This window comes from Euleptes europaea, chromosome 2 (genome assembly GCF_029931775.1).
Source record: "Euleptes europaea isolate rEulEur1 chromosome 2, rEulEur1.hap1, whole genome shotgun sequence".
Lineage (NCBI taxonomy): Eukaryota > Metazoa > Chordata > Lepidosauria > Squamata > Sphaerodactylidae > Euleptes > Euleptes europaea.
The window spans coordinates 93,733,064-93,760,513 of record NC_079313.1 but is presented as its reverse complement, the minus strand read 5'-3'; the positions used below and the strand labels follow the sequence as shown (position 1 = coordinate 93,760,513).

General features: G+C 41.9%; 1 protein-coding gene across 1 annotated transcript in view; it reads left to right on the top strand.

The window, feature by feature from the left end:
* Positions 1 to 27,450, top strand: part of PLXNA2 (plexin A2) — a 451,224-nt gene that overhangs the window by 357,436 nt on the left and 66,338 nt on the right. The window contains exons 16-19 of the mRNA XM_056844100.1: positions 4,125 to 4,218; positions 21,272 to 21,511; positions 24,099 to 24,242; positions 27,175 to 27,409. Coding sequence (XP_056700078.1) covers positions 4,125 to 4,218; positions 21,272 to 21,511; positions 24,099 to 24,242; positions 27,175 to 27,409 — 713 coding nt within the window. The remainder of the gene's footprint in view (positions 1 to 4,124; positions 4,219 to 21,271; positions 21,512 to 24,098; positions 24,243 to 27,174; positions 27,410 to 27,450) is intronic.

Here is a 27,450-nt window from a genome sequence, read left to right as displayed (position 1 = left end):
GTTCCAAAAGCTCTCCCCCCCCCCTTTTTTTTCTTTTTTGGTAAGATTCAGGCTCGTCCATTTTTCAGAATTTTTCCTACAAACATCTTTGGTTTAAGCATGGTTGAAAACCAGAGATATTTGTGTGGCAAAATGAGACAGGGTGTATTTCATCAGAAGACAACATTGTATAACTTACTTTAGGTGTATAACTGGAACCTTCGCTTGAAATAGAGCTAAGTCAGTCCAATATTCTGGGCACTGTACTTAATCATGATTCAAAGTGGAGTACTTTACAGCACTGTTAACTAACAGCCTACATCTTTGGTGATAAATGGTCAGCCTCAACCCTCTTAGGAGTTTCAATCCAGATCTGCCTCTGGCTACTGCCTGCTCCAAGCTCAAATCACAAAAGCCAAGCAAAACTACATGTGAGGGAGAAAAAATGTCAGTGGACCTGCTTGCACTCAAAGGCACATGTTGAAGGAATTTGTAACATTTCCCCCCACAGATCTCCTCAGCAAGGGTCTAAAATCATGGGAGCCTAGTTGAAGTAGATTTTAACCATATTGAAAAGTCATTTTCAAAACACATCAATGTTTTTAAACCCAATTAAAATGTTTTGTCTTGTGAAATCAATTGGAAGAGCTAACTAACTGCTTTTTTAAAAAAATTAATCCATTATTTATGTAAAAGCCACTTTTGTGTAAACTGGGAAGAAAATAATCCAAGGGAAATTTCTCATGAAAATTGTGTAAATAAATATATTTCAAAAACATGGCAGGAAACTATTTGCCCAACTGCCATTTTGTCCAAACAACAACAAAATTGTTGAGAGGTTATTAAAGCCTGAACTATTTGTTATTTGCTGTCACCTCCTTTGTCCTCTAAGCCTTGGGAGTCCTGCTGTTGACTCTAGAATCAACACTAACTTTAAAAACACTATTTAAAAAAAAAAAGATTACTCACCCCCCACCCCCATCCCCACCCCGACAAAAGAAAACATGATCTGTGAATCAGAACAGAGCCAAATCCTCTGTGTGGGAGAAAGGGCTATTATCCTCAATACCTTTCCATTGCTTTGCTCTCCATTGTCAACACCCAGCTTCTTAGGCTCCTGGGAGATTTATTCCACCTGTGTAAATACTGAAGATTTATGGATAAGGTCTGATCCTTCAAGCAAGCGGGCACATACATTCCCATAGGTTTTCTGAGTTCAAAATAATCTGGGCATCTTGAAGAATTAGGCCTTTAAGATCAAGGTATAGTCTGCATTTGTTGGGCCTGTGTATAAAAGATGCAGAAGCTCCAGCGCCTCTTTGAAAACATCTCAGTTCCATTTCAGTACATGGCAAACACTCTGAAATATCATGTCTCCCATCCACAACCATGAATTCATCATTGCCTTGCAGTTACAGCATCCCTGTTTCCTGAGTTGGAAAATCAGAGTTATTAACTCAGTTGTAATTACTGAGGCAATTACAACCATGGCAATCTGTGACGAGATTCCGGGAGAGCAAATGGAGCTCTGTGATCACTCCCATCTGCTGGAGAAGTGCACAATTGCTCATTAAAGGCTTCTTCTTAAGAGCATCAGAGAGTCAGGAATAAAACAATAACAGTGACAACCAATGCATAAAAAAAGCTGATGCTGATGGAAACATGCTGTTTACCCAAGATTCATTGCACCAGCACTCTGAAATACAGGAGCTGATGGACCAGTTTCTAAAAACTTGGACCTTTTTTGCTGCCATAACTCTTTTGCCTTTCATAGAACTGCACATAAAGGAAGAAACTTTCGTGCAGTAGCTTTACACTCTGAAAACAAACAGACTGAAATTTTTCTGCAAAGTGAACTCTAGGAGGAGATTCTGGCTTGGCTTTAGTGATCCCTAGAGGCATTGTGTTCTTCACACTGATTTCCAGAAGTAAGATTTGGAGAAGTCTGCAGGTTTTGTTCTCTTAGATAAACCTGGATTTGGGGGTCTTAATTATCCCCTCAGCTTTGCTGGCAAGGCTATTGAGAGCCAACACAGGCAGCCAGACAAAGATTCCGCTTGAGACCTCCAACATACTACCCAGCTAGGGTTGCCAGGTCCCTCTTCGCCACTGGCAAGAGGTTTTTGAGGCAGACCCTGAGGAGGATGGGGTTTGGAGAGGGGAGGGACTTCAATGCTATAGAGTCCAGTTGCCAAAGCAGCCATTTTCTCCAGGTGAACTGATCTCTATCAGCTGGAGATCAGTTGTAATAGCAGGAGATCTCCAGCTAGTACCTGGGGGTTGGCAACCCTATACCCAGCTCCGAACCAAATATTATATTTAAAAAGCACATTACTTGCCCAGCTCCTTGGTTCCCTGGGATGACCATGTGTGCCAGGTTTTGTTGCCCTAGTTCATCCCTCTTGGTGGCCCTGACTGCTGAAGATGCCCTGTTGTGGGAGTTCACATTAATAGATATAAGATTGACGGTCCCCGTGACACTGTCTTTTCAGCTGCCTCCCTCCTGGGGTATGGCATCCCCTGCCCCAGATGTGATCAGCCTAATTTCTTCTTGCCTTCTGTCAGAAATTATAAAAATGTTTATTGCCTGGGTGCTTGAAAACTGATTTTATTCTTTGCATTGAGATCTTTAGCATTCTATGAATTGGTTGCTGCAGTTTTTTCTACTGTTTTCAACTGTTTTGCTGAGAGACGTTTGCTGTTTTTAGTTAGTTTTAGTGATTGTTATGTATTACTGATTTTTATATATTTGTATCTCATGGTCTGAGTGAATTCTACTTAAAAAATGACTATAAGATACCCCAAGTACTCCTGAGAATAGAAAGCTGGATAGAAATGTTCTAAGTAAATACGAGATAAATGCATCTTTGTGCTGGGGAATCCAAATTGTACCATAATGAGCTTCTCTAGGCCAAATACCACCCTGGCTTTCTAGACAGAGCTAAGACAGAGAAAAGTTGGTGTGGCTAGTGTGGAATGACTCTTCTTGCCAGCACAGGAGCAAGAAAAATTAAAAAAAAAAGATTTGGGAAATTAGGTCTTTGCAGGTTGCCATTCTTTTGGTTTCATTGTTGGAAGAAGCCTAGATAACACTGACTGAACACTAATTGTTATTCAACATATAGACAAGGTATAGATCCACAAACTGGGCTAGAGGAGACTGTGGAGACCCCTATACAGCCCTGAGAAACTAAGGATGCTTCAATGGAGAGGCCAACTTTGGAATTTGCTAGGCAGAGTCAGCAGTCATCCAGCCTGCCTATTTAAGTGTTGGGGGGGGGGGGTAAAACACAGCAAGGCTGTTGGCTTTTTCCATGCATAGGGTCGCCATGAGTAGGAAGCGACTTGATGGCACTTAACACACACACAAGAACACTTTCAGGTGGTGAGTTTGGCATATACTCTAACAAAGGGTTTTGATCTACACACTCTCACACTTCTCCTTAAAGTGATTGTGGGCCCTTTTCAAATGTAGAATGAGCAGCTTCCCCAGCCATCTATCCTCTGCAAAAGAGTCCCTGTTATAGACGAAATGCATATGTTGATTTTCAGGAGACTGTCTGTTATGCTTGAAATCAGAGCCCTCCAAAAAATCAAACTATATTTTGAATATCCTTGGTGTGTCTGGCTTTGGGATCATACACCTCTTCATTCTCCCATATGGCCCCAGTCAAGCAAGATATACATCTCATTTTCTGCATAAATCCCTGCCCTGTATATAGTAGTTATACTGGAAATTGCAAAGGCAGGCAAACAAATTGGCAATCCCTTCCCTACACACTCTATATTATGTGCAGCTTCCCTTACTTAGGAGCATCACTGTGTAAATAATTAAGCATTCTGACTAATTTATTGCCCTTATTTATTTAGCCCTGGATCTTTATTTTTTCATCCTGCCAACCCTAGGAAATGTTACATGGGAGAGGTGACTGCCCACTAGGGGGACAGATGAGACCAGAAAATCCAATTAACTTGTGAGACTGTTCTAGCCAGAGTCAGGGTGATGGTGTATTAATCCACTCTGTCACCCAGTTTCTGTACAGCCTGTAGAAAACATCTTGCTGACTTTTGCAGCCCAGACACTGGGCACTGGCCCAGCTCCCCTTGCCAAACCCAATTAACCCGATGTCTCTGCTTCCTCTCAGTGGCCACACGCCTCTGACTATCACAGGGTCCAATCTGGACGTCATACAAGAGCCCAGGATCCGAGTGAAGTACAACGGCAAGGAGTCTGTCAACGTAAGTAGTGCTTTGTGCCCGAGGCTTTGCCCTGTCTTAATGCAGTTGTTGCAGGACCCCTTGTGGATATAGATACCCCATCACAAACTGTGCCTCTGCAGTTTCTTTCTGTAAAAAAAACATGGAAAAGGAAAAGTCTGCCTACAAGATGTCTCTCCCTGGTATGCTTGCCAGCAGAATAGGACTCTGCTGGTCAATCAAGGTGTATTTAAGTGGAGAGTTCTGTGATGAAAGAAAGGTTGGATATAAATGTCAGTAATAATTAAGTGAGACCACTGTTGCCTGGCATTGTGTAGTGTTTCTCTGCTTACTTGCAGTGGAGACAGGGTACAAGTTTGCTGCATGCGGTTAACATACAGAGGCAAGAGTTATGGTGGCACGGGGTTCTCACATATTCCCGTGTTCCCACTCGTAGTGTTAACAGTTGTGACATGTGCACAGAAAGCTCCCTAGCAGACTAGCCCCAGTTTGGTGTAAAAGTAATATAGTCCAGCTGCCTTTTTTTTACATCCTGGGAATCCAAGCAAAACAGATGCGCCTTTTCTTGGTTCGAATCAGCAGTTCAAGTTTATAGTTAAGGAAAGATTCTTCAGTGTTAAATAACTTTCCCATTGCCTTACTCGTTTTGTCTCTACTTAGTTTCTGATAAGCTTGGAATGCTATCATATTCATATTCTTGACCAACAAGGTGGTGCGGGGAGGACTCTGGCTCTTTCACATAATCATTCTGGGCAGAGAGACATTTTCTTCTTAGCTGGAAAATAAAAAATAACCAGCAACATTAAAACCCTGGAATCCCAGTTATGGCTGTAGCCCGGGCACTGGGGGACTTGCTGACAATAGTTTCTGACACTCTGTGGTATTCTTTGAGCAAAGGGCCTCTTCGAGCACAATGGTTTGGCACTGAACCGCTGGTCAGTGTTGTTCCCTGGTCTTCCAATACAGGAGACCAATTCCATTCCATGATTTCTGTGATGTGGCGAAGTAGGATTTGTCTGCCTTTTATAGGGTTGCCAACCTCAAGGTAGTAGCTGGAGATCTCCTGCTATTACAGCTGATCTCCAGCTGACCGAGATCAGTTCTCCTGGAGAAAATAGCTGCTTTTGCAATTGGACTCTATGGCATTGAAGTCCCTCCCCTTCCCAAATCCCACCCTCCTCAGGCTCTGCGAGATTAATAGTGCAATCTTAAAGAGAGTTACATCTTTCTAATTCTGCTGTTGTTTAATGCATTTAGAACAGTGTAACAGTTTAGGATTGGGCGGTAAACTTAAAGCATATACTGCCAATTGTCCTATTGTGAATAGGTTCACATGACCAAATTCAAGGGCAGTTTTCTGCTAAAGCTCCATATGGATGTTTATCCAGAAATACCCACATTTAGCCACTGCATGGCTAACATCCACGTTTTCATATTGTGAATTGTCTGTATTCTTGATACACATCCATATACAAAAATATCCACCATGAGGTAATTGAAAAGGATGGTTTCATAGTGGAAAAATAATGATTGTATGAATAAACCCATATATTCTTAGATATATGGCAATAACTATAGGTAGCCATGCTGTGCTGGCCACAGCGTGATCATACAGCTAAAAAGAAAACACCCCTATGTCCGGCTGCAAGAATTCCTATACATAGGGTTGTGGATGCAGTAGCCTCAACTTGGAGTTTGGGAATTTCAGAGGCATAACTCATATTTGGAGCCTAACTCCTATTTATAGGAGCCAAGTCACTATTTTAAATCTTGTTGCAACCTCATTTTAAAACTTCCTTTTGAGTGCACTTCAGGGATATATATATATATATATATATATATATATATATATATATATATATATATATATATATATATATATACACTATCATTTTACACAATCTTTATTTTCAAATACACTTAAACTTTTTTAAACCTGCCTTATCAACAAAACAATCCCCTCCCACTTAGTCCAAAAGTATCACTGATTTGTCAGCAAAAGAAGAGAAACCTTCACTTTCTGATTCTCCTTCAAAATTAAAGTCAGTTAGAACTGCAGGGACATTTAAATAAACACACCTCATGCTGGGAAAAGTTTAAAACCTGTTGAAGTTTTTATACTTCCATTGTTTATAGTTCAGAAGATTTATTTATTAAAACTACATTTTTTAAAGCACTGAGATCACAGATGTAGATACTAAGTTCCAGAGTGTGTAGACAATGGACTTGTTCACACAGGGAAACTGTGTCTGAAAGAAAGGGTGTTATTTACTGTGCTTGCTGACAGATTGCTCTTGTAATAAAAGGAATCGACAGGACAGGCTATTAACCGAGGTGACCTTTGGCCTCTTCGTAGGGAGACAGAATATAGTGCAATCTATTTTGTGTTTTTACCAGCTTGTGACCTCCTGCTTACTGCTGACTCTACTTTTTTTGCTAACTGTCCTGTCCAATTGGCCTTGTTGCTTCATGGTTGTGTAAAACCTACACAGGTTTCAGCCACACCTTGTGATCAAATATGTTTCCATTTTACTACAATCTGTTTGCCATAGTATCATAAGCATTTGGTTTAGGTATGGGACAGGCAGGCTTAAAATCATGTTCAGTTATGAAGATCACTAATGATGTGGATGAAGTTTACAAGTAACAGGCTCCTAAATTTCGTTTTTCATGAAACTTATTTTGAATATGAGGTAACCCTTACACTGAAAGTGTCATTCCTTAATTAATAATGAGATATATCTTAATGTGACATCCTACATTTCTTTATTTATTTATGGTCCGCTTTTCCCACTGGATCTCAAGGCGGATTACACAGAGTGATTCAAATACAGTCAACAAGATGGGACATTCAATAAACAATGTTGTAGGATTTAAGTTGTAGAACCAACCAGTAGTCTAAGAAATAGAACTGAACCAAACCATAAAAGTTAACATGACATATTAAATGCTACAAAATTACACATTGAGATCCAAGTAGGGTTGCCAGGTCCCTCTTCTCAACCAATAGGAGATTTTGGGGGCAGAGCCTGAAGAGGACGGGGTTTGGGGAGGGGAGGGACTTCAATTCCATAGAGTTCAATTGGCAAAGCGGCCATTTTTCTCCAGGTGATCTGATCTCTATCGGCTGGAGATCAGTTGAATTAGCAGAAGATCTCCTGCTACTACCTGGCAGTTGGCGACCCTAGAGCCATCCCATAGCAAACTATACAAAGTAATGCAGACCACAGTTCCCATTAATTTATCCAAGAAACTTTGTGAAGCCTCTTGTAATGGTACTATCCTTCTGCCTGTGTAGAAAAGCCCTCTGGAATAATTCCATTTTGTATCGTTTGCAGAAAGCCAGGAGAGTGGGAGAATTCCTGACCTCCTCAGGCAGACCATTCTGTAAGATGGGGGCCACAACAAAGAAGGGACATGTACTGTCAGTTGTTGACTTTGCCCATTTGCAGGTTGGCACCTACAGAAGGCCTTGCTTGAATGAGTGAAGCTGTCATGGTGGAGCATAGGGGGAGAAATTTATTCGGTTCCCCCCCCCCTTTCCCAGCACAAGCCGGGCTCAGGGTGACTAATAACAGCATAAAATTTACAATTTATCAATACAATAAAAACATAAAACATATATATATACAGTTCAATTAATCTGAAGGTGGGAATCAACACTAACATGAGCGAAGGTTAGTCCCAGGGAGTACAAAAACGTGGACACACCACAGCACAAAATAAGAGAAGAATAAGGGGGAAGAAGAGTAAGGGAAAAGAAAAAATGGGGAAAGGAAAGAAAAATGCAGTGGAGAGGGAAGGGAGACCAGGAGATGTAACCCGTCACTGTCCTCAACCATAGGCCTGGCAGAACATCTCCATCTTACAGGCCTTGCAGAACTGAGCCCGGTCCCGTAGGGCTAGGGTTGTTAAGTCTCTCTTTGCCAGCGACGGGAGTCTTTTGGGGCAGAGTCTGAGGAGGAAGAAGAGGGACCTCAGTGCCATAGAGTCCAATTGCCAAAGCAACCATTTTCTCCTGGTGAACTGATCTCTATCAGCTGGAGATCAGTTGTATTAGCAGGAGCTCTCCAGCTACTACCTGTAGGTTGGCAACCCTACACAGGGCCTGGTCTCACTAGACATAAAATTCCATCAGGCTGGGGGCAGGGCCAAAAAATCCCTGCTCCTGGTTGAGGGCAGCCGGACACTTTTTGGGCCAGGGATCACCAGGAGGTTGTTTCCAGCTGAGCGTAACACTCTTTGGGGGGATGTAATGGGAGAGGCACGCCCGAAGATATGCTGGTCCCAGACCATTTAGTCAGTACCAACACCTTGAACCTGATTTGGTACTCAATCTGGAGCCAGTGCAGCTGACGGAGTACTGGTTGTGCAGTGCTCAAGGCCCAAGGCCATGAAGGGCTTTGTATGTAATAGTCAACACTTTACATTGAGCCTGGTAACTGGTGGGCAGCAGTGATATTCCTCTGAGGAACTCAATGTGGCACACATGGCTCTTCCTTCCTCCATTTTATCCTCACATTAAGTTTGTGAGATAGGTTAGACTGCGAAAAAAATTACTAGCCCAAGGTCTCCAAGCGAGTTTCATGGCAAGAAGGGATTTTAACTATCTTAGCCTTAGTTCACCACTATAACCACTGCATCACACTGACTTTTTGCGCCTGCAGAGTTAACATTAATCAGACCAGGCAGGCCGAGACTAGTAGTTACTGTTGGCACAGAACTTTATTGCTTTAAAGTCTTACTTTGTCTTTATGAGAAACTGCCTTTCCTTCCTTCCTTCCTGATGCATTATCAGAAAGGATGGTAAATGTGCTGCTCCCTGCCTGCCCTTCTCTATAATGCCTGAGTGGCACTGCACGCCTGTGTATACATTTGCAAGACTGTTCATGAGCTACTTTAGAATATTCGAAGAAAAACAGTCCCTTTTATTTAATTGTTCATGGAGGTAGTTCAAAATTAGCAACCCCAAAATAGTTTGAATAAAAGAGGCTTCACCCATCACTGAAGCTCACCTTAATAGCTTTGAGCAAGTTAATATTGTTGGAATATCTATCGTGGGGATATTCCGGTATTTAGCAGAGTGCCTTAAACTTAGCAGCAGCAGAAGCTACACGTGCGTGCGTGTGTGAAAATAAAAGGAGCATCAGTCGTTTGCTCTAATCAAACTAAAGTACATTTATTGTTGAAATACACATTGGATAGGAAAGGACAAACAAGGGTCCCCTATCCTGATCTACCTTGCTAATTCTCTAGGTATAAAAGGGTATCTGCCTTCCACTCCATCTTTGGGGTGGGAAGGCCTGGACGCGCGGAGCGCCCGGCTCTAATCTTGCTTGGATGATGGGCAAAGGGAAAGAGAGGGGGGGGGAGTTTCCCTGACAATACATACTCTAAACATCAAAGGGGACAGGAAATGAGGGTGAGGTGTAACTACAGATACCTCCCGAGTCCTGTCTATCTATCTGACTCTCTGTGGTCAGTCCCCCCCTCTTAATTTGTAGGCAAGTGACACGTTAGGAAGGGCAGATTTTCCAACAAATATTGCTAAGCCTCATCATATCTTACAAGAACTTTGAGCTCTTTGAATGAAATGTGTCAATGCCTTTCTATAGACGGCTTGTTTGAGGTCATGTGCTTGCTTGCTTGATTCAATTATATTGTTTTCTTGCAGGACACCATGCATTTGCTCCAAATTATCCATTTTAAAAACAAGAATAGCCACCTGGTGCTCAATAAGGTTACCAACCTCCAGGTACTAGCTGGAGACTAGCTATTACAACTGATCTCCAGCCGACAGAGATCAGTTCCTCACTCAAAATGGCCACTTTGGCAATTGGACTCTATGGCATTGAAGTCCCTCCCCAAACCCCGCCCTCCCCAAAAACCTCCTACCAGTGGCAAAGAGGGACCTGGCAACCCTATGCTCAAGCTCAATGCTAGCCCCCTTGTGATTTGGAATTGTAAGGTCTTTGCAGAAGGAATTGTTCAAGTGGGAAAGAACTATGTCGGTTCAGGATACCTAACTCTATAGTAGCTTCTTACAGTTTCAAAGAATTTCGTCCTGGTCTTCATTCATTGTGCCAAAGTAAGCAAACAGCAGCATAAGTGCAGCCTCATCTGAGGACAGACCAGGTGAAGCCTTCTCGGGGGGGGGGAGGGGTCTTGTTCAAGGAGAACACCAGGGGCCCACTTCTGTTTTGCTCCACAGAGCCCTCTCATGAAGTGAAATAGCACAGAGCAGAGAGAATTGAGGCATATGGTGCTTATGTCATTGTGAGGCCCTGCTATATATCATCCTTAGACACAAAAACCCCTCAGCAGAAGGAAGAGGTGCACTAAGTAAACAGCCAGTAAGGATTTGACAGGGACACAATGGAAGTGATGCTTTCTCCGTCTCCTTCATGCACACACCCTGCACCTGCTTCATGACAAAGGGGCTTTCCTGGGGTCAACCTGGAACTGTTAGGGTCTTGCAAAAACAAGAGCTGGGGAAGCCCCATTAGGCACACATATTCACACCATCCCAAGTCAGTGCAGGGCTTAGACCTTCCAAATGTTCTTTACATTTTCATTTCTCCTTAGTTTCTCCCTGTTCTTAGTATTTACTCAGCCCCCACAGGTCAGTGACAAGAAGTCAATTTTCTGCTGCTTCTCCCCTTCCTCCAAAAAAGTGTTTCTGGCTCATGCACTCCCATGAATGTGCTTGTAAGCTAACAACTAGAAAAGTACCAAACTTTCCCCAGTTATTTTAGGACAACCACTTCCCCATTGTTATGTATGCATGTATTTATTTTCAGTTCTTAGGATTCATAACAAAATAAGGTACACCTCATAAAAACCAGTATGTTGGAGCTTTAAGATCGTTAAACCACTTTTAGCTGTAAGGTCAATTGATCATGACTGAAGAAAAAGGGTGCCCTATTCCTCGCCACTAAATTAAACATTAATAATTATGTGTGCAGCCACCCATGGTGCTCATACAACATGATTCAAGGAGGGATGACCTGCAGTGAAGGAGAGCAGGTAAGAAATTGCCAAATGGGCAATGCTGTTTTGAGTGCTGGTTTACTTCGTAACACTTGGGGTCTGCATATTTTCCCAGTATTCTCTGTGATTAGGCTGGATTTGAGTTACTGATTGTATTCTGGAGCACTGTCAGATATACAGGCTTGTAACAGTGAGAGGAATACTTTGTACCTTTACTTTATGGACCTGATAGCAGCTTTTTAGGGACTTGGACTCCTATTTAAAAATGACATATTTTTTTTAATACATCACTATTTATTAGCTCTAGCTGGCCATTTGAGCCATTCCTCCATCACTGTATAAACTACCTTGAAAAGTTAAAGCCAATAGACAGGGCTGTAATACTTTTGTATCTTTGGGTATGGAGCGTAAATTGTGATCTCCCTTGCTTCAGTCATCACAATAGTTGGCAAGATAATCAGTTGGCACATTCCCAGATTAGTTCTCCTTTCATATATTCCTCCATTTCTCTAGCAGCTAATGAAATTCACCTGACCTCATCCTGTTCTATACAAATGCCTCAAGGTTTAATAAGCTTGATACCTTACTGCTAGGGTCTGTTCAAAATCAAGGTGATTCGGGATAGTGCATCTCCCTCATGTTTCACTCTGTCCTTTGTACCATTTTCCCTGTCCTTCTTACTCTTGATATCGAAATAAGAATATTGGTATTGCCTTGAGTGCTCTTAAGCTAAAGCCATCCTGTCTTGTAAATTGCATAGAGATGACTGGTTGAAAGATATAGAAATCTGATATTTTCCTTTGCCATGCAACTTAAATTGCATGCACACACACCAACTGTGACTTAAATGCATAATTATATCTTATATGAAGGAGAGACTGTATGAGACAGTATGATTTACACATTTATATGGTGTGGGAGTGGTTCAAGCCTCTATACAGGCACTGGCCAGCAGGAAACTTTCATTATAGATGTGTCATGCATGCACTTCTTTAACCAGTTTGAATAGTGGCGCTCTTGGATGCTTTATAGGCATGAATATTGTTGTTTTGCCTGGAAAGCCATAAAGAAATCAAATTTACTGGTATCTTTTAGTGACTCTGAGGAGCTGTTCAGCAGGGAAACAACTTCATTTTACTACACAGCAACATGACTCTGTAGGCGTGCATGTCGCCAGCAGCACTTTGAGTTCTGACCTGATAAAAGGATTTTCAAACAGGATTGGGTATAAACTATTGGGGTCATGATGAAGTCAAAGCAAGGTGTCAGGTTGATGAAGAGCATGTAGATTTAATTGCTGGGATATTGTATAAATGAGTGGCATGCTTTTATGATCCCTGCCATTTTGCAGATGGGTCCATATACATTGTTAAAATGTAGCTTCTGATGAATTGTCTTTTCAAATGCACCACTGAGGCATTTCTCCATCATCAGGACCAGAAACTCTAGTTTCTATAATCATGCATAGTTATATGCACTCATATACAATGAATATAAATTAGATTTAAGCGTACCTAGCCGAGTGCATTATTGCAGCTGAGATTTTCACACCTCCAGAAGGTCTAGACTTAAAACAAATAGAGCAACATCCTGAAATGGTCTGATGTTTGATGGTAGAGTTTTCTTCTCTTCTTTGATGTGTTGGGTAGGTCAAAACGGTCTCATTATGAATGCTACAGGAACGCAATGAAATAGAATGGCCAGGCTCCCTTGCCCAGCTGTTCTCCCTCTTCCCATTGCTATTCAATTTCTGCAAAAACAGAATCTACAGAAATATGCAGTTGACTGCTGGTAATAGTCTAAATGTGAATGACACATTGAACTATAGTTAAAATTTGAATAGGTGTGTCTTGAAATTCCCCAGAAATATAACAGACGTTCCTGTGGTCTTCTTAATTGAGCTGGGTCCCTCTGTATCAACACACACTTTACCGGTATCTACTGTTACCCAGCATGGTGTAGTGGTTAAAAGCTGCAGACTTTAATCTGGAGAACCGGGTTTGATTCTCCACTCTGTCGTTTGAAGCCTGCTGGGTGACCTTGGGCTAGTGACAGTTCTCTCAGAACTCTCTCAGCGCACATGGAGGCAATCAGTGGCAAACCACCTCTGAACGTCTCTTGCCTTGAAAACCCTACAGGGGCGCCATAAGTGAGCTGTGACTTGATGGCACACACAGTGCTACCCCATTGCAAGAACACTTTGAGGAGAGCATTCTTTTAAAATGCTTTTAAAATCCTTTTTTTAAGGAAGCCTGTAATTAGCATCACAAATATGTTTGAGTGGGTGGGTGAGGATTGCCATATGCTAAAGTCCACCAAGTAGTTTTTAGGGAAACTTTGAGGATCGTTAAGGCTTGAAGATACTTCTTCTATCCTATCATCATATCTTAAAGCTTCTAATATATGAAAGCTTGAAAATAGTCTAGTATCTCTTAGGCCGAAAACGCATGGCCATTTTGTCTGGGGAACCTCCCGGGCATGTCACGAATCTCCTCTGTCAACACACATGGCCGTCTCAGGCCTGCGTGTTGAACCAACCCAATTACGGAACTTCCCCAAATTTTTAATTTCTTGATTTATTGTGACTTTAAATCAAGCCTTGCTACAAACGCGAGAGCTTGCTGGAGCGTTTTGCATCTGAGTCAATTCCCCTCTAGCTCGCCACTCCAAAAAGTAATTTCCCCCCTGGAAGAAGCCACTGGCTGGCCCGATTACAGCAGCAGTGGCACCTTTCCGGCTCCTGGACCCCACACCTCACTCTCCCCCTCTAACCCGCGCCGGCTTCCTATATCCTGACCCAGGGGACGGCAGAGCAACGGCAGCTCCTTCCGCCAGTTGCCACATCCTCCACCTGCCTCCCCTCCCCTCACCGCAACCGGTGGGACGGCATGGTGGAGGAGCTCAAAGCCATGCTGCCACCACCTCCACCCACTGCTGGAACCCACTCCTCTCTCTCTCCCTGGCATCGCACTTTATCAGACCATGCATTCAGTTTTTTGAACGCACGATCGAAAGGCACAACAGAGGAGGAACAAACAATTTCAAAATACCCATGCGTTAACTGCCCTAGTCTAAGCTGAGTAGCTGTTTCATTTAGCAAATGCTTCCTTCCAATGCCTTAATGAGAAATCACCAGTTAAGACAGCTAAGTAAAGAATCAGGAACTCTGCCTAAATATATTTGCAGTGCAATCCTAAGCCATGTAAAGTCTGCCTAACATTGCATTGTCCAAATAGTAAATATCATATGCAGCTGAACTGGATAGAGGAGGCAAGTGCAGGAAAACACTCTGTTTGAGCACTGGAGTAAGAAATACCATTGCACAGTATCTCACTGTGCTAGAACTGTCCAAGCTATAGAAGCAAAGCCTTCATATTAGGGTATGGTAGCTCCATGGCAAGATGTGATAACCCTTCCAGAAATGAAAAGAGGTTGCCTCACATGGGCCAATAGGCAAAGATCAGGCATTTTTATTGTATTATTATTTAAAAGGTTGTACTCAAAATACCAACTTGAGAGTTGGATTCGTATACACGGTCTCAGAGAAAAAGCAGAGGGAAAAGATCTTAAAAATTATTTGAAAGGACTGTTGGCTGATTTTCTTCAGGAGGATGAAGTGATTGTTGAAGGAATGATTATAACAGCCTACAGAGTCAACTCTGCATATGGAAAGAAAAACAAAGTTCCAAGGGACTGTTTGGTGCAATTTTTTTCCAGAAGTCATCGGGACCTAATTCTGAACAAGCATTATCAAACTCCACTTACTATAGAAGGTACACCGATAAGATTGATGAAGGAGATCCCGGGAAGATTGCTGAGAAAAAGAAAAGAATTTGCAGAGATTGTGGAAAGACTCAGATTTAATGGAATCCAACATAGATGGGAATTTCCGTTGTGAATCTCGTTTTTCTATAAAGCCAAAAGATTCAAGCTCACAGATACTGTAAAAGCGGATCAATTTCTGAGAAGATATGGAGGGGACTTACGTAAACCACCACAACAAACACCGAAAGAACTTGTGGAAAAAGAGGTTCCAGAAGAAGAGAAGGCAACAGAAGCAAGCGGGGGGGCTAAAAAGTCATCATCGGAGGAGGAAGATGTTGGCTGAACTAAGCTATAGGGAAAATACTGGAAGGGGGGGGAGGGAAGGAAGGGGATTGATTTTAGAATAATAATAAAGAATGGGATTTGACTGAATATCGAAATGCTTCGAATAATATCATGGAATGTTAATGGTTTAAACTCTCCCAACAAAAGGAAAAAAATGTTTTACCATTTACAAAAGTTTAAAGCTAATATTTTTTGTTTACAAGAAACTCATATTTTACCAAAAGATATTGTAAGACTGGAACAGGCTAAATTGGGTAAACTATTTACATCATGTAATGAGAAGTAAAAAACAAATGGTATAGCTATGTATGTTCCCCTAATATTAGAACCCAAGAAGGTATATTCGGATAAAGAAGGGAGGATTCTCTTGGTGGAAATTGTCTCTGGGTTTCAAAAAATTTTGTTAGTTGGTATCTATGCTCCAAATACTAATCAAAAAATATTTTATGAGAATATAGCATTGATACTAGCGGAATATGCAAATGATAAGATGATATGGATGGGAGACTTTAATGGGGTTATGGAGCCTAGGTTGGATAGATCCTCAAAGAAGAAAAAGGGTAAATGTGAGGGTAAGCTACCAGATATTTTTAATAATCTTATAGAACAGTGGGAAATGTTTGATATATGGAGATTGTTAAATGGTAAAAAAAAGGGATATACTTTTTATTCACCTAGACATTCTTCTCATTCAAGAATAGATATGTTCTGGATTTCTAAAAGTATTACAGGACGATCGGAAACGCCGGAAATATTGCCTAAAGTATTGTCAGATCATAATGCGCTTTTGATTAGAATTCATCTTGAAGATAGAAGAAATAAACCATGGGGTATAAATGAATATTTACTGAAAAATAAAAAAATAGTGGATAAGTTAAAAGTAGACATAAAGAACTTTTTTTTCCAGAAAATGTAGAGAATGGGGTATCAGATGAAATAGTATGGGATGCTAGTAAGTCAGTAATTAGAGGACTTTTGATACAGCAAAATTCAAGATGGTTCAAAGAAAAGGAGAGGCGAAAGAAAAAGATTTTAGAGGAAATTAAACAAGGAGAGAGGCAGCTTAGAAAATTGCAAGATAAATTATTAAAAAAAAGAACAGTTGGAAAGTCTAAAAAAACTACAATGTCAATATGAATTTTTATTAATTTTGGAAATAGAAAAAAATTATGTATAACAGACAGAAATTTTTTGAACATGCTAATAAATCGGGTAAATTACTAGCATGGCAAATTAAATCTAAGGAGAAGAAATTACCAATATTAAAAATCAAGAGGGATGGGAAAATAATAACTGATAAACAAAAAATTATGGACATATTTAGAGATTATTATTCGAATTTATATAAACAAAATGTAGAACTAGAGAGGGAAATAGATAGTTATTTAAATAAATTTAACTGGGATCGGATATTGCAGGAACATAAAGATTTATTGGATTCTGCTATAACTATGGAGGAATTAAGAATAGCTATCGGAAAAAGTAAACAAAATCAATCACCAAAAGAAGATGGCTTTACAGCAATTTATTATAAAACTTTTATAGAACAATTAGCTCCACATTTGTTAAAAGTGATGAATCAATGTTTGCAGACGGGGTCCATGCCACAAACCTGGAAACAAGCAAATATAGTGTTAATCCCAAAACCAAACTCCGATTTACTGGATGTTAAAAATTATAGACCAATTTCCTTACTAAACAATGATTATAAATTATTTGTAGCTATTTTAGCAAACAGACTTAAAACTGTATTGAATCAGGTTATACATGAAGATCAGGCTGGCTTTCTTCCAGGAAGACAAATTAATCAAAATGTTAGAATAGTGTTAGATATTTTGGAATATGCAGAATCTACTACTGAACCTATTGCAATGATTTTTTTAGACGCAGAAAAAGCATTTGATAATGTTAATTGGAAATTTATGAAAAAAGTAATAGAATACATGGGTTTTGGAAAAAACTTTCGAACAGGGTATGCTTTCTTGATGAAACCCCTTCCGGAGCCATGTTCTGCTTTCTAATGAACTCTTTACCTCAGGGGAACAAGAGAGGTGGCTGAGCTGCCAACTTTTTACTGAGGAGATGTAGCCTTCATCTTGCCCAAAATCCCTTGTGACCAACTGATTGTTCTTTATAGCTGGCATGGGGAAATTGCTCAGATTTGTCACCAGAACCAGACATTAATTTCAAGTTCAGCTGCAATGCATATTTGGCAGGCAACTGTGCAACATGAAAGACAAGAGGGTGTTGCAGTTCTGATTCAGGACTCTCAAGTGCTGCTGCTCTTTTCATTTTGAAGTAGTCTTAATTTCATTTCAAGAATGAACAATGAGGGAAGGGAGTTGCCTCCTAGGATTGGCATAGGGGTAAACACGTAGTTTCTTTAAATGAAACTAAGTCCTCAGGGCCAGATGAATTTGCTTCCAAGGGTACTAAAGAAACTTGCTGATGTAATTTCTGAGCCTCTGTCCATTATTTTTGAGAATTCTTGGAAAACAGGTGAGGTGCCAGAAGATTGGAGGCAGGCAAATGTTGTCCCCATCTTCAAGAAGGGGAAAAAAGAGGATCTGGGTAATTACTGATCCCTCAGCTTGACGTCTATACCTGAAAAGGTTTTAAAACAAATCATCAAACAGTTTGATTTAGAAAGCATTTAGAAAGGATGGCTGTGATTACTAAGAGCCAGCACGGGTTTTCAAGAACAAGTCATGTCAGACTAACCTTATCTCTTTTTTTGAGAAAGTTGCTACCTTGCTGGATCAGAGGAATGCTGAAGACATAGTTTATCTTGATTTCAGTAAAGCTTTTGATAAGGTTTCACATAATATTTTTGTCGACAAATTGGTGAAATGTGGTTTCGATGTTATTAGGTGGATCTGTAGCTGGTTGACAGACCGCACCCAAAGAGTGCTTGTTGATGGTTCCTCATCCTCTTGGAGAGGAGTGACAAGTGGAGTGCCTCAGGGATATTTCCTGGGCCCTGTGTTGTTCAACTTCTTTAGAAATGATTTGGATGAAGAAATAGAGGGAATGATTATTAAATTTGAAATGATACTAAATTGGGTGGGGTATCAAATACAATAGAAGACAGAGTCGGGATACAGGATGATCATGACAGGCTGGAAAACGGGGCTAAAACAAATAAAATGAACTTCAATGGAGATAAATGTAAAGTTCTGCATTTAGGTGGTAAAATCAAATGCATAATTATAGGATGGGGGAGACTTATCTTGACAGTAGTACATGCGAAAAGGCTCTAGGAGTCTTAGTAGTCCATACACTGAATATGAATCAGTAGTGTGATGCGGTAGCTAAAAAGGCAAATGTGTTTCTGGGCTGTATCAAAGTATATTGCCCAGATCACTCGAAGTGATGGTAATGCTTTACTCTGCTCTGGTTAGATCTAACTTAGGGTATTGTGTTCAGTTTTGGGCACCACAATTTAAGGAGGATATAGACAAGCTGGAACATAGCCAGAAGAGGGCAAGTAGTATGAAGAAGAGGAAGAAAAGTTGGTTTTTATATGCCAACTTTCTCCACCCCCTAAGGAAGAATCAAACCAGTTTACAATCACCTTCCCTTCCCCTCTCCACAACAGACACCCTGTGAGGTAGGTGGAGCTAAGAGACCTCTAAGAGTGCTGTGACTAGTCCAAGGTCACCCAGCTGGATTCATGTGTAGGAGTGGGGAAACCAACCTGGTTCACCAAATTAGTGCCCGCTGCTCATGTGGAGGAGTGGGGAATCAGATCCGGTTCTACAGATTAGAGTCCACTTCTCCACACCACCGCTCTTAACCACTACACCATGCTGAGAGGTGATATGATAACCATCTTAAAGTACTTGAAGGGCTGTCATATAGAGGATGGTGCAGAGTTGTTTTCTGTTGCCCCAAAAGGTTGGACAAGAACCAAAGGGTGGAAATTAAATCAAAAGGGTTTTCAGCTAAACATTAGGAAGAATTTACTGACAGTTAGAGTGGTTCCTCGGTGGAGCAGGCTTCCTTAGGAGGTGGTGGGCTCTCTTTCTTTGGAGGTTTTTAAGCAGAGGCTAGATGGCCATCTGACAGCTATGCTGATTCTGTGATCTTAGGCAGATCATGAGAAGGTGAGCAGGAAAGGATGAGTCAGTGCTCAGCGCTTGCAGCCCTTCCTTACATGCCCAATGTAATGCTGTTCGCCACTTGGGGGTCAGGAAGAAATTTTCTTCCAGGCCAGATTGGCTGGGGATCCTGGAGGTTTTTTGCCTTCCTGTGGGCATAGAGCAGGAGTCACTGGGGGAGTGAGGGGGAAAATAGTTTTGAATTTCCTGCATTGTGCAGAGGTTGGACTAGATGACCCTTGAGGTCCCTTCCAGCTCTATGTTTCTATGTTTCTAATCAAACCACCTCTGTTTTGTCTCTTGCCTTGAAAACCCTTTGGGGTCACCATGAGTTGGCTGTGATTTGACTATCCTTTCTACCACCAATTATGTAATAAAATGTATATATAGAGAGATGGTAACCACCAGTTCATGTGCACAGTTCAGTCCTGTCTGAGTGCAGCTAGTGCTGTCCAGCCAACAGAATGGAAGAAGGGTCTTATGCTTTGGTGGAATTACCTGCACAGGAGCAGATCAGTCTTGCTTCTTCCCTGTCTATTTTTAGGCACCAGTCAAAGGCCGTACTTTTTCAAAGCTCCTTTGGAGTTGAATAAACTAAGGATGGTATTCATCAATTCTGCCAATTTTTATCTATTGTTTTTACTGTACTGGTTCATTCTTGTTTCTCCTTAGCACCGTGCTACCCATGTGATAATAATTGTATGTATTGTAGATTTTAATGGAATTTTTGTTGGCTCCTTTGTTGGTTGCCTGATTGCAGGGGAGGATATAAATAGTGCAAATAAACAAATGATTCTTGCTACCTTTTTAATCCCTCTGCATAACAGGACAGGAATAACAAAGAAAGAAACCAAGTGTGCAACTGTGCAAACTACATTCAGTTAATTTCTGTGGCTATATATGCTTGTAAAAGTGATAGCTAGAGTCAGGGTAGTGTGGTACACACAAAGAGAGGCTATGAGGTGTTTCCTGACATGATCTTCGCGTGGTCTGTGAACACAAGGAGAGCAGGGGGAGATAATGTTTTCAAGCATTCATTTCTTTACTTGGATAGCATTTCACATTAATCCTAGTACACTGGAGCTATGCCATACGTCTCAGCATCATACGTCTCTATTAACTTTCGGTGCCTTGCAAGGCCATTTTAAAAAATCTGCTAGAGGAAAAAATCTAGAAGCAGAAAATTTTCTCTTTCACATACAGAGATATACAAATTGTGATGTCCAGTTCAGTTAGTGGGCTGAATCCTACTAGTGAAAGTGATAAGAGACCTTTTTAAAAGGTAAAGGTCCCCTGTGCAAGCACTGGGTCATTCCTGACCCATGGGGTAACGTCACATCGCGAAGTTTACTAGGCAGACTTTGTTTATGAGGTGATTTGCCGTTGCCTTCCCCAGTCATCTACACTTTACCCCCAGCAAGCTGGGTACTCATTTTACCAACCTTGGAAAGAAGGAAGGCTGAGTCAACCTTGAGCCGGCTACCTGAACTCGACTTCCATCAGGATGGAACTCAGGTCGTGAGCAGAGCTTTTGACTGCAGTACTGTAGTTTACCACTCTGCCCCAAGGGGCTCTTAGAGGAGACCTTTTTAGACCTCCAAAAATATTATGCTAAAGGTCAAAGAACATGTATGGACAAAAGGATAAGAATGAGGGCTGAAGTGAGGCGGAGAACTGTGAAGAGCAGGTAGTATCCAACCCCAGTGATGGGCAACATGTGGGATTGAAAAGGTATCATGCTTTGGTTATACCAACTTCTACTGAACTCCAAAGCAGACAGAGAGAGTATTATTATTATATGCTATGTCTGCTTTATCACCAAGGACAGATGCAGATTTATGTACAGTATAATCCTTACTTATCTCTGTTCGCAGGTCTGTAAGGTTGTCAACACAACCACCCTGACTTGTCTGGCTCCCTCCCTCACCCCAGAGTACCGCCCTGGTTTGGATGCTGTTGAACGTCCCGATGAGTTTGGCTTCATCTTTAACAATGTTCAGTACTTGCTGATTTACAATGACACCAAGTTTGTCTACTACCCAAACCCCACCTTTGAGCTCCTGAGTCCCACTGGTGTGCTGGAGCAGAAGCCAGGATCACCCATTATCCTGAAGGTAAGAAGACCATACAGTCCTGGTGACCTATCTAAGATGCACAAACCTGGGCTTATTGGAGTGAGCATATTTTGGGAGTTCACTGTATCAAATCTTGGCCTCATTTATCAAATTAATAAATCTCCCCATGAATTTACTATGTGTGGGACCACTTCACACAGTACATTTTAAGTATAGAGTATGAATGCAAAAAACAACAACACTGATTTGCTGAGACATATACCATACAGGTGGAAATGCCCCATAACTGAATGCAACTATAACTGCTTTGCTTCTGCATAGTCTGTGAAATGCCCCTACATAACTGTATGGTGGGTTACCCAGCAGAGCTGAAACCCTGAAGTAGTTGGCCTGTATCTACTAGTAGGGCTGTCAAAAAAAAAAAAAAATTCGGTACAGTTCGGATTCGGCCGAATTTGACCCTTGTGGGGTCGGTACGTGCCGAAGTCCGAACTCCCCCGCTTCGGATCCCCGGTTATTCGGGGGGATCCGGAGTTCGGGGGAAATTTCGGCCGAAGCGCGCCTTCAGGGATTCCCTGAAGGCGCGCGGGGGCCCTTTAAACTGATCTGAGCCTCCCAGCTGGGAGGCGCAGATCAGTTTAAAGGGCAGCCCGCCCCCCTTCAGCGGGCTCCGCTGAAGGGGGGCGGGCTGCCCTTTAAACTCATCTGAGCCTCCCGGCCGGGAGGCGCAGATGAGTTTAAATGACAGCCGCGCCTCTCTAGCGGGCTCCGCTGAAGGGAGGCGGGCTGTCATTTAAACTCATCTGTGCCTCCCGGCCGGGAGGCACAGATGAGTTTAAATGACAGCCCGCCCCCCTTCAGGGGAGCCCGCTGAAGGGAGGAGGGCTGTCATTTAAACTCATCTGTGCCTCCTGGCCGGGCTCCCCTGAAGGGGGGCGGGCTGCCCTTTAAACTCATCTGTGCCTCCCGGCCGGGAGGCGAAGATGAGTTTAAATGACAGCCCGCCTCCCTTCAGCGGGCTCCCCTGAAGGGGGGCAGGCTGTCATTTAAACTCATCTGTGCCTCCCGGCCGGGAGGCACAGATGAGTTTAAATGACAGCCCGCCTCCCTTCAGCGGGCTCCCCTGAAGGGGGGCGGGCTGTCATTTAAACTCATCTGTGCCTCCCGGCCGGGAGGCGCAGATGAGTTTAAATGACAGCCCGCCTCCCTTCAGGGGAGCCCGCTGAAGGGAGGCAGGCTGCCCTTTAAACTCATCTGAGCCTCCCAGCTGGGAGGCGCAGATCAGTTTAAAGGGCAGTCCGCGCCTTTCAGCGGGCTCCCCTGAAGGGGGGGCCGAATTGGCCGAATTTATTCGCAAACTCCCGAACTCGCTGAATTCGGCCCCCCCGGTTGCCCGCCAGATTTGAGTTCGGATCCGTCCGAACTGAAAATCACCGAATCAGGGGAAATTCGGTTGATTTTCAGTTCTGACCGAACCAAATTGACAGCCCTATCTACTAGTTAAGAACACCACTCAGCAGAATTTTAAATGCTATCTTACTGTTACTTTGCACAATAGTTGACCCCTTCATCCCCCTCTGTAGATAAACTTACCACCATGCACTTTTGTTTGCTGTTCCCTAACCTCTGAATGTTCAGCAAATGCACACAGGCATGGAAGGTAAATTTTGTGTGAGCATGATGGATCACTTCTCGCCTCAGCATTTCTCCTCCACTCCCATGTTGAACATGTCACAGGGTGTCAAAGCTAACACACTTGGAAGCGGAACAGAGATGCCTAATGTTTATTTCTCTTACTTATTATAAGATACAGGCTTGGGTCCTTTACCTGTTTTCTGCAGAGCTGGCCCTTTGCTGTGGAGTGCTTCCTTTTATGTCCAGCACTTTTTGGCATCTTGAAAAATGTATTATTGGATTACTGGAAGGGCCTAGCACTGGAGGAGTACATGCTCTGCAGTGGAGGACTTCCTGCCTAATGGGCAAAGGGAGCAGGAACAACCTCTAGGATCTGAGCCAAAGTATCCGAAGATGAAAGTAAAATATTTTTTCCAGAACTTATATATCATAGGAAGCCCATTAAAAAGTGGTCTTGTTTATTGCAGATAAGCAAACTGTTCTCTTTGTACCTGCCATGCAGTATTTGCATATATATTTAGAATAACTCAATGTAGCTTATGCCCTTTCCTCCCAACAATCTTTGTACTTCCCTAAAAGTATCCTAGATTGCAAGAACACCCCCGCCCTTGAAAACTACAGGGCTAGATATACCCTCTTATGCACTTCAAAATCCATAGTCATGCACTGGGTTGTCAGTCATCTCAGTGGCAGATAAGTTTGTTTTAGAGGAAGGCATATACGATGACAGGAAAAATGTATCTTAGAAATCTGACAAAAGAATTACAAGTTTAGATAGAGCAGACCTGCATCTTGATATGTACTTTTCTATGTGTAGTATTGGGAGTTAGTTCTCACTAAATTATGGAGCAAGTTACAGAAATGTGTCTCACTTGTGTAATACTTATTGGGAAATAAAAGTTTATACAGAAATGCATGAAAGAGATCATCCAGGAAGAGCCAAAGACATCTGCTATATTTTTGACAGAACCTTCTTTCCCTATTTCTACAGGGTAAAAATTTATGCCCACCTGCCTCCGGTGGAGCAAAGCTGAACTACACTGTTCTGATCGGAGAGACTCCTTGCGCCGTCACTGTCTCTGAGACCCAGCTGCTGTGTGAACCTCCAAATCTCACTGGGCAACACAAAGTTATGGTGAGGTCAAAGAATTGTACTTTCCCCCATCCATCTTTTTGCATTTCCTGTCAGTGAAATTTCAGAGCAGTACTCCTCTCTGTACTGCCTTCGATCTCAGCTGCTGAAGTGGAAATTATTTTTTAAAATCTACTTTGATATGAAAGAAGAAAGGAATCCCCAAAGCCTTCAAATTTCCTAGACGCACACAAAGCCCAAGTGAGTGTCTCTGATAATATGATGCAGCAAAAAACTGCTTTATTCACTGCCACAGTAACTTGCAAACATAAATCTAAAACAGCGCATAAAGCACATTGCATCAGGATTTTGTCTTTGTGGTACATCTTTAGCCAATGCATGTGCATAGCACAATATATGTACCTAACATCAGTATACATGTATACATTTTTGCATGGTATGTATTTTGTATGAAGGTATTTAGCAGTAGTAGCTAAATCTGCTATAACTCTTGAGCTACTGCTAGTTGGAAAGGGCAAAACCCTATAACTGCTGAAAAGTCAAAAAGTGCTGTTGCACCTCTGAGCCTAACGAGTTTTTTTGGGGGGTGGCCAGAGCTTTTGCAGGCAGCAGAGCATCTAAGTGGGTGCACAGGGTTCTCAGTCGGAAGGAAACGCCTGGTTTGCATTCACTTTGCACTAGCTGAAGCCAGGTTCAGGCTGTCTGTCCGATTTCTTGACGAGTAGCATTTCTGTAGCCTTATACTCCTTGGGCACCTGTACACCAGCTTTTTCCCCCCTGGGATACATTGCAGAACAAATAAGAGATTATGACAAACAAATAAAAATGGTTAATGGGACAACAACAATAGTGTAGAGACAGCCTCATTACCCTTTTCTTATTTGATGCTACTCCAGAGATCAGAGATGTAAGTCTTCAACAGACTGTAATGCTCCCACTTTGTACATACTCATTGGAATGTCTGGTTTGTGTCCATTTCTTCTCTTACGCAGGAGCCCCCATTTAGCTGACTGATACCATCACAAGATATTTCTGGCAAGTGAGAGAGCATATATGTTATTTTAGTGGACTCACAGGTGAACGAGCCTATAATGCTAACGCTGCTATTATTAGATCAAATCATACGGTTGTCAGAGGAAATAAAGGAGACAGTTGGCACTGGGATTTGTTTTAAGGCTAAATGATTATCTAAAATGTGTCTTCTGTCAGCTTTTTCATGTTCGCTAGTAGTCTGCTTGTAGTCATGTCACCTTGTTTGGAAGAACTGTCATTTTTCAGGATCTAAGTCAGATAATGTACCTCCAAAGGTTTTACTTGACAATCTAAAGTATTTTTATGTCTTTTGTCCTTCTGGTCTTGACTTTAGTAGTGGCAAAGTGCTAGGGGAACATGCCTTGTTTTAAAACTAATACATGCACACACCTTTTCTCTGCAAGTAAATGAGCTGAGTAGTATTGGGGACTGAGTACTGTAAGATGAATTTGATACCCCACACACCATTCAAAATATCATCACCTGTGTACAATAGAGCAGGAGATCATGCAGGAAACATCGGAGAAGTGGTAGCAGAGATTGCATAATGTTTTGGTTATGGATTATTTCCCCTAACTTTGGGGGTTACCGCACTTTGTATTCCCAGCGATGTATTAAGAGTTTGAAAATGTTATAAAAAACCGCTTTAAAAGGGCTTTTGGATACCATGGCTTATAAATGGTTGGAAGACATCTTCACAGCTAAAGGGGCCAAACAAAGTGTGAACAGTATTTTTTATAACATTTTCAAACTCTTAATACATCACTGGGAATACAAGTGCGGTAACAGCCTTAATGCACTAAATGGAAATACCATGAAGAAGATCTGTGCATCTGATCAAGCTTTTGTGTATCTCATGGGACTCTCCCCCCCCCCTTTATATCTGAAGGAGAAGCCTGTGATGCTGGAATTATTTGTTTGTTTGTTTGTTTGTTTGTTTACATGCTTGCTTGTTTTACATACCATGTTTTCTCCAACAGAAGATGGTTCCAATAATCAGACCTTAGTGTTCTTTCAAGTATACTTTGTGAAGATCCAGTAAAAAGCTATTACTTACCTGCTTTGCTTTCCATATTTTCAGCTCCCAGCTGCAGTAACACTGCAATTCAGGCTCTCCACATCCCCTTACATCAGAGGGCATTGCACATTCTCCAAAAACTTAGTCCATCATTAACTATCTACCTGTCTATACTGCAGCATTCCCATGGTTTTCCCCAAGCCCTGCCGCTCTGTCATTCCTTTTGTTTTTCTCTCTTCTTCTCTTCTTTCCATTTAAACACCTTTGTCAGTGAAATTGTCATTCTGTCTCTAATGTCCATGGTTTACAAAGGGAAGCTGAAAGCCTGTGAAATGAAAGTCAAATGGAGCCATCAGATAATCTGAACAAAGCCAGAGATAGTACCGGGATGACGTATTTATCACAACTTGAAGCCTTGTGTTTCAAGTATGCTGTGCCCTTTCTTCCTGACAACAGACAGTGTTTGTATGGTCTTGTATGTGACTTGGCAGACAAACTAAATATTGTTTCTTCTGAAGCCATCTTTGGCATTTTGGGAATGTTTTTCAAAGTATGGGTGACATGCACAGGGAATCTTTCAGGCTCCAGTCCTTGAAGCCCAGCTTCTTTTTCTCTCTTTTAAAAAAACAAAAATCTTGCTAAGGTAACAACTGCAGTGGAAATTGCAGTTTGTCATCCATAGAGTAGCTGGCGTTCAGTTGAGCAGAGATGTGTTTAGAACCAATACAAGGTACACTCATGATCTATTTACTGGTAATCCAGAAATCTCTGCACTTCTCTTTCTTCCTGAGTAGCAGATTGTTCAAGCATTTTGATTCTTTTCTCAAATATTTCTTGCTCACCTTCCCAACTAAGTGTTCTCAGTCTACCTGGCTGCCATTGTGAAATCTGAAGACTGAGTATCATGTCTTTTGCTTGGCTTAGGTGCATGTGGGTGGCATCATCTTCTCCCCTGGCTCAGTGAACGTGATCTCAGACAGCCTGTTGACTTTGCCAGCTATTGTCAGCATTGCAGCAGGAGGCAGTCTTCTGCTCATCATTGTCATCATTGTCCTTATTGCCTACAAACGCAAGTCCCGTGAAAATGACCTCACCCTCAAGAGGCTACAGATGCAGATGGACAACCTGGAGTCTCGGGTGGCCCTCGAATGTAAAGAAGGTCAGTGGTACCACCCCAATTGTATGCTTCCAATCTAGAAA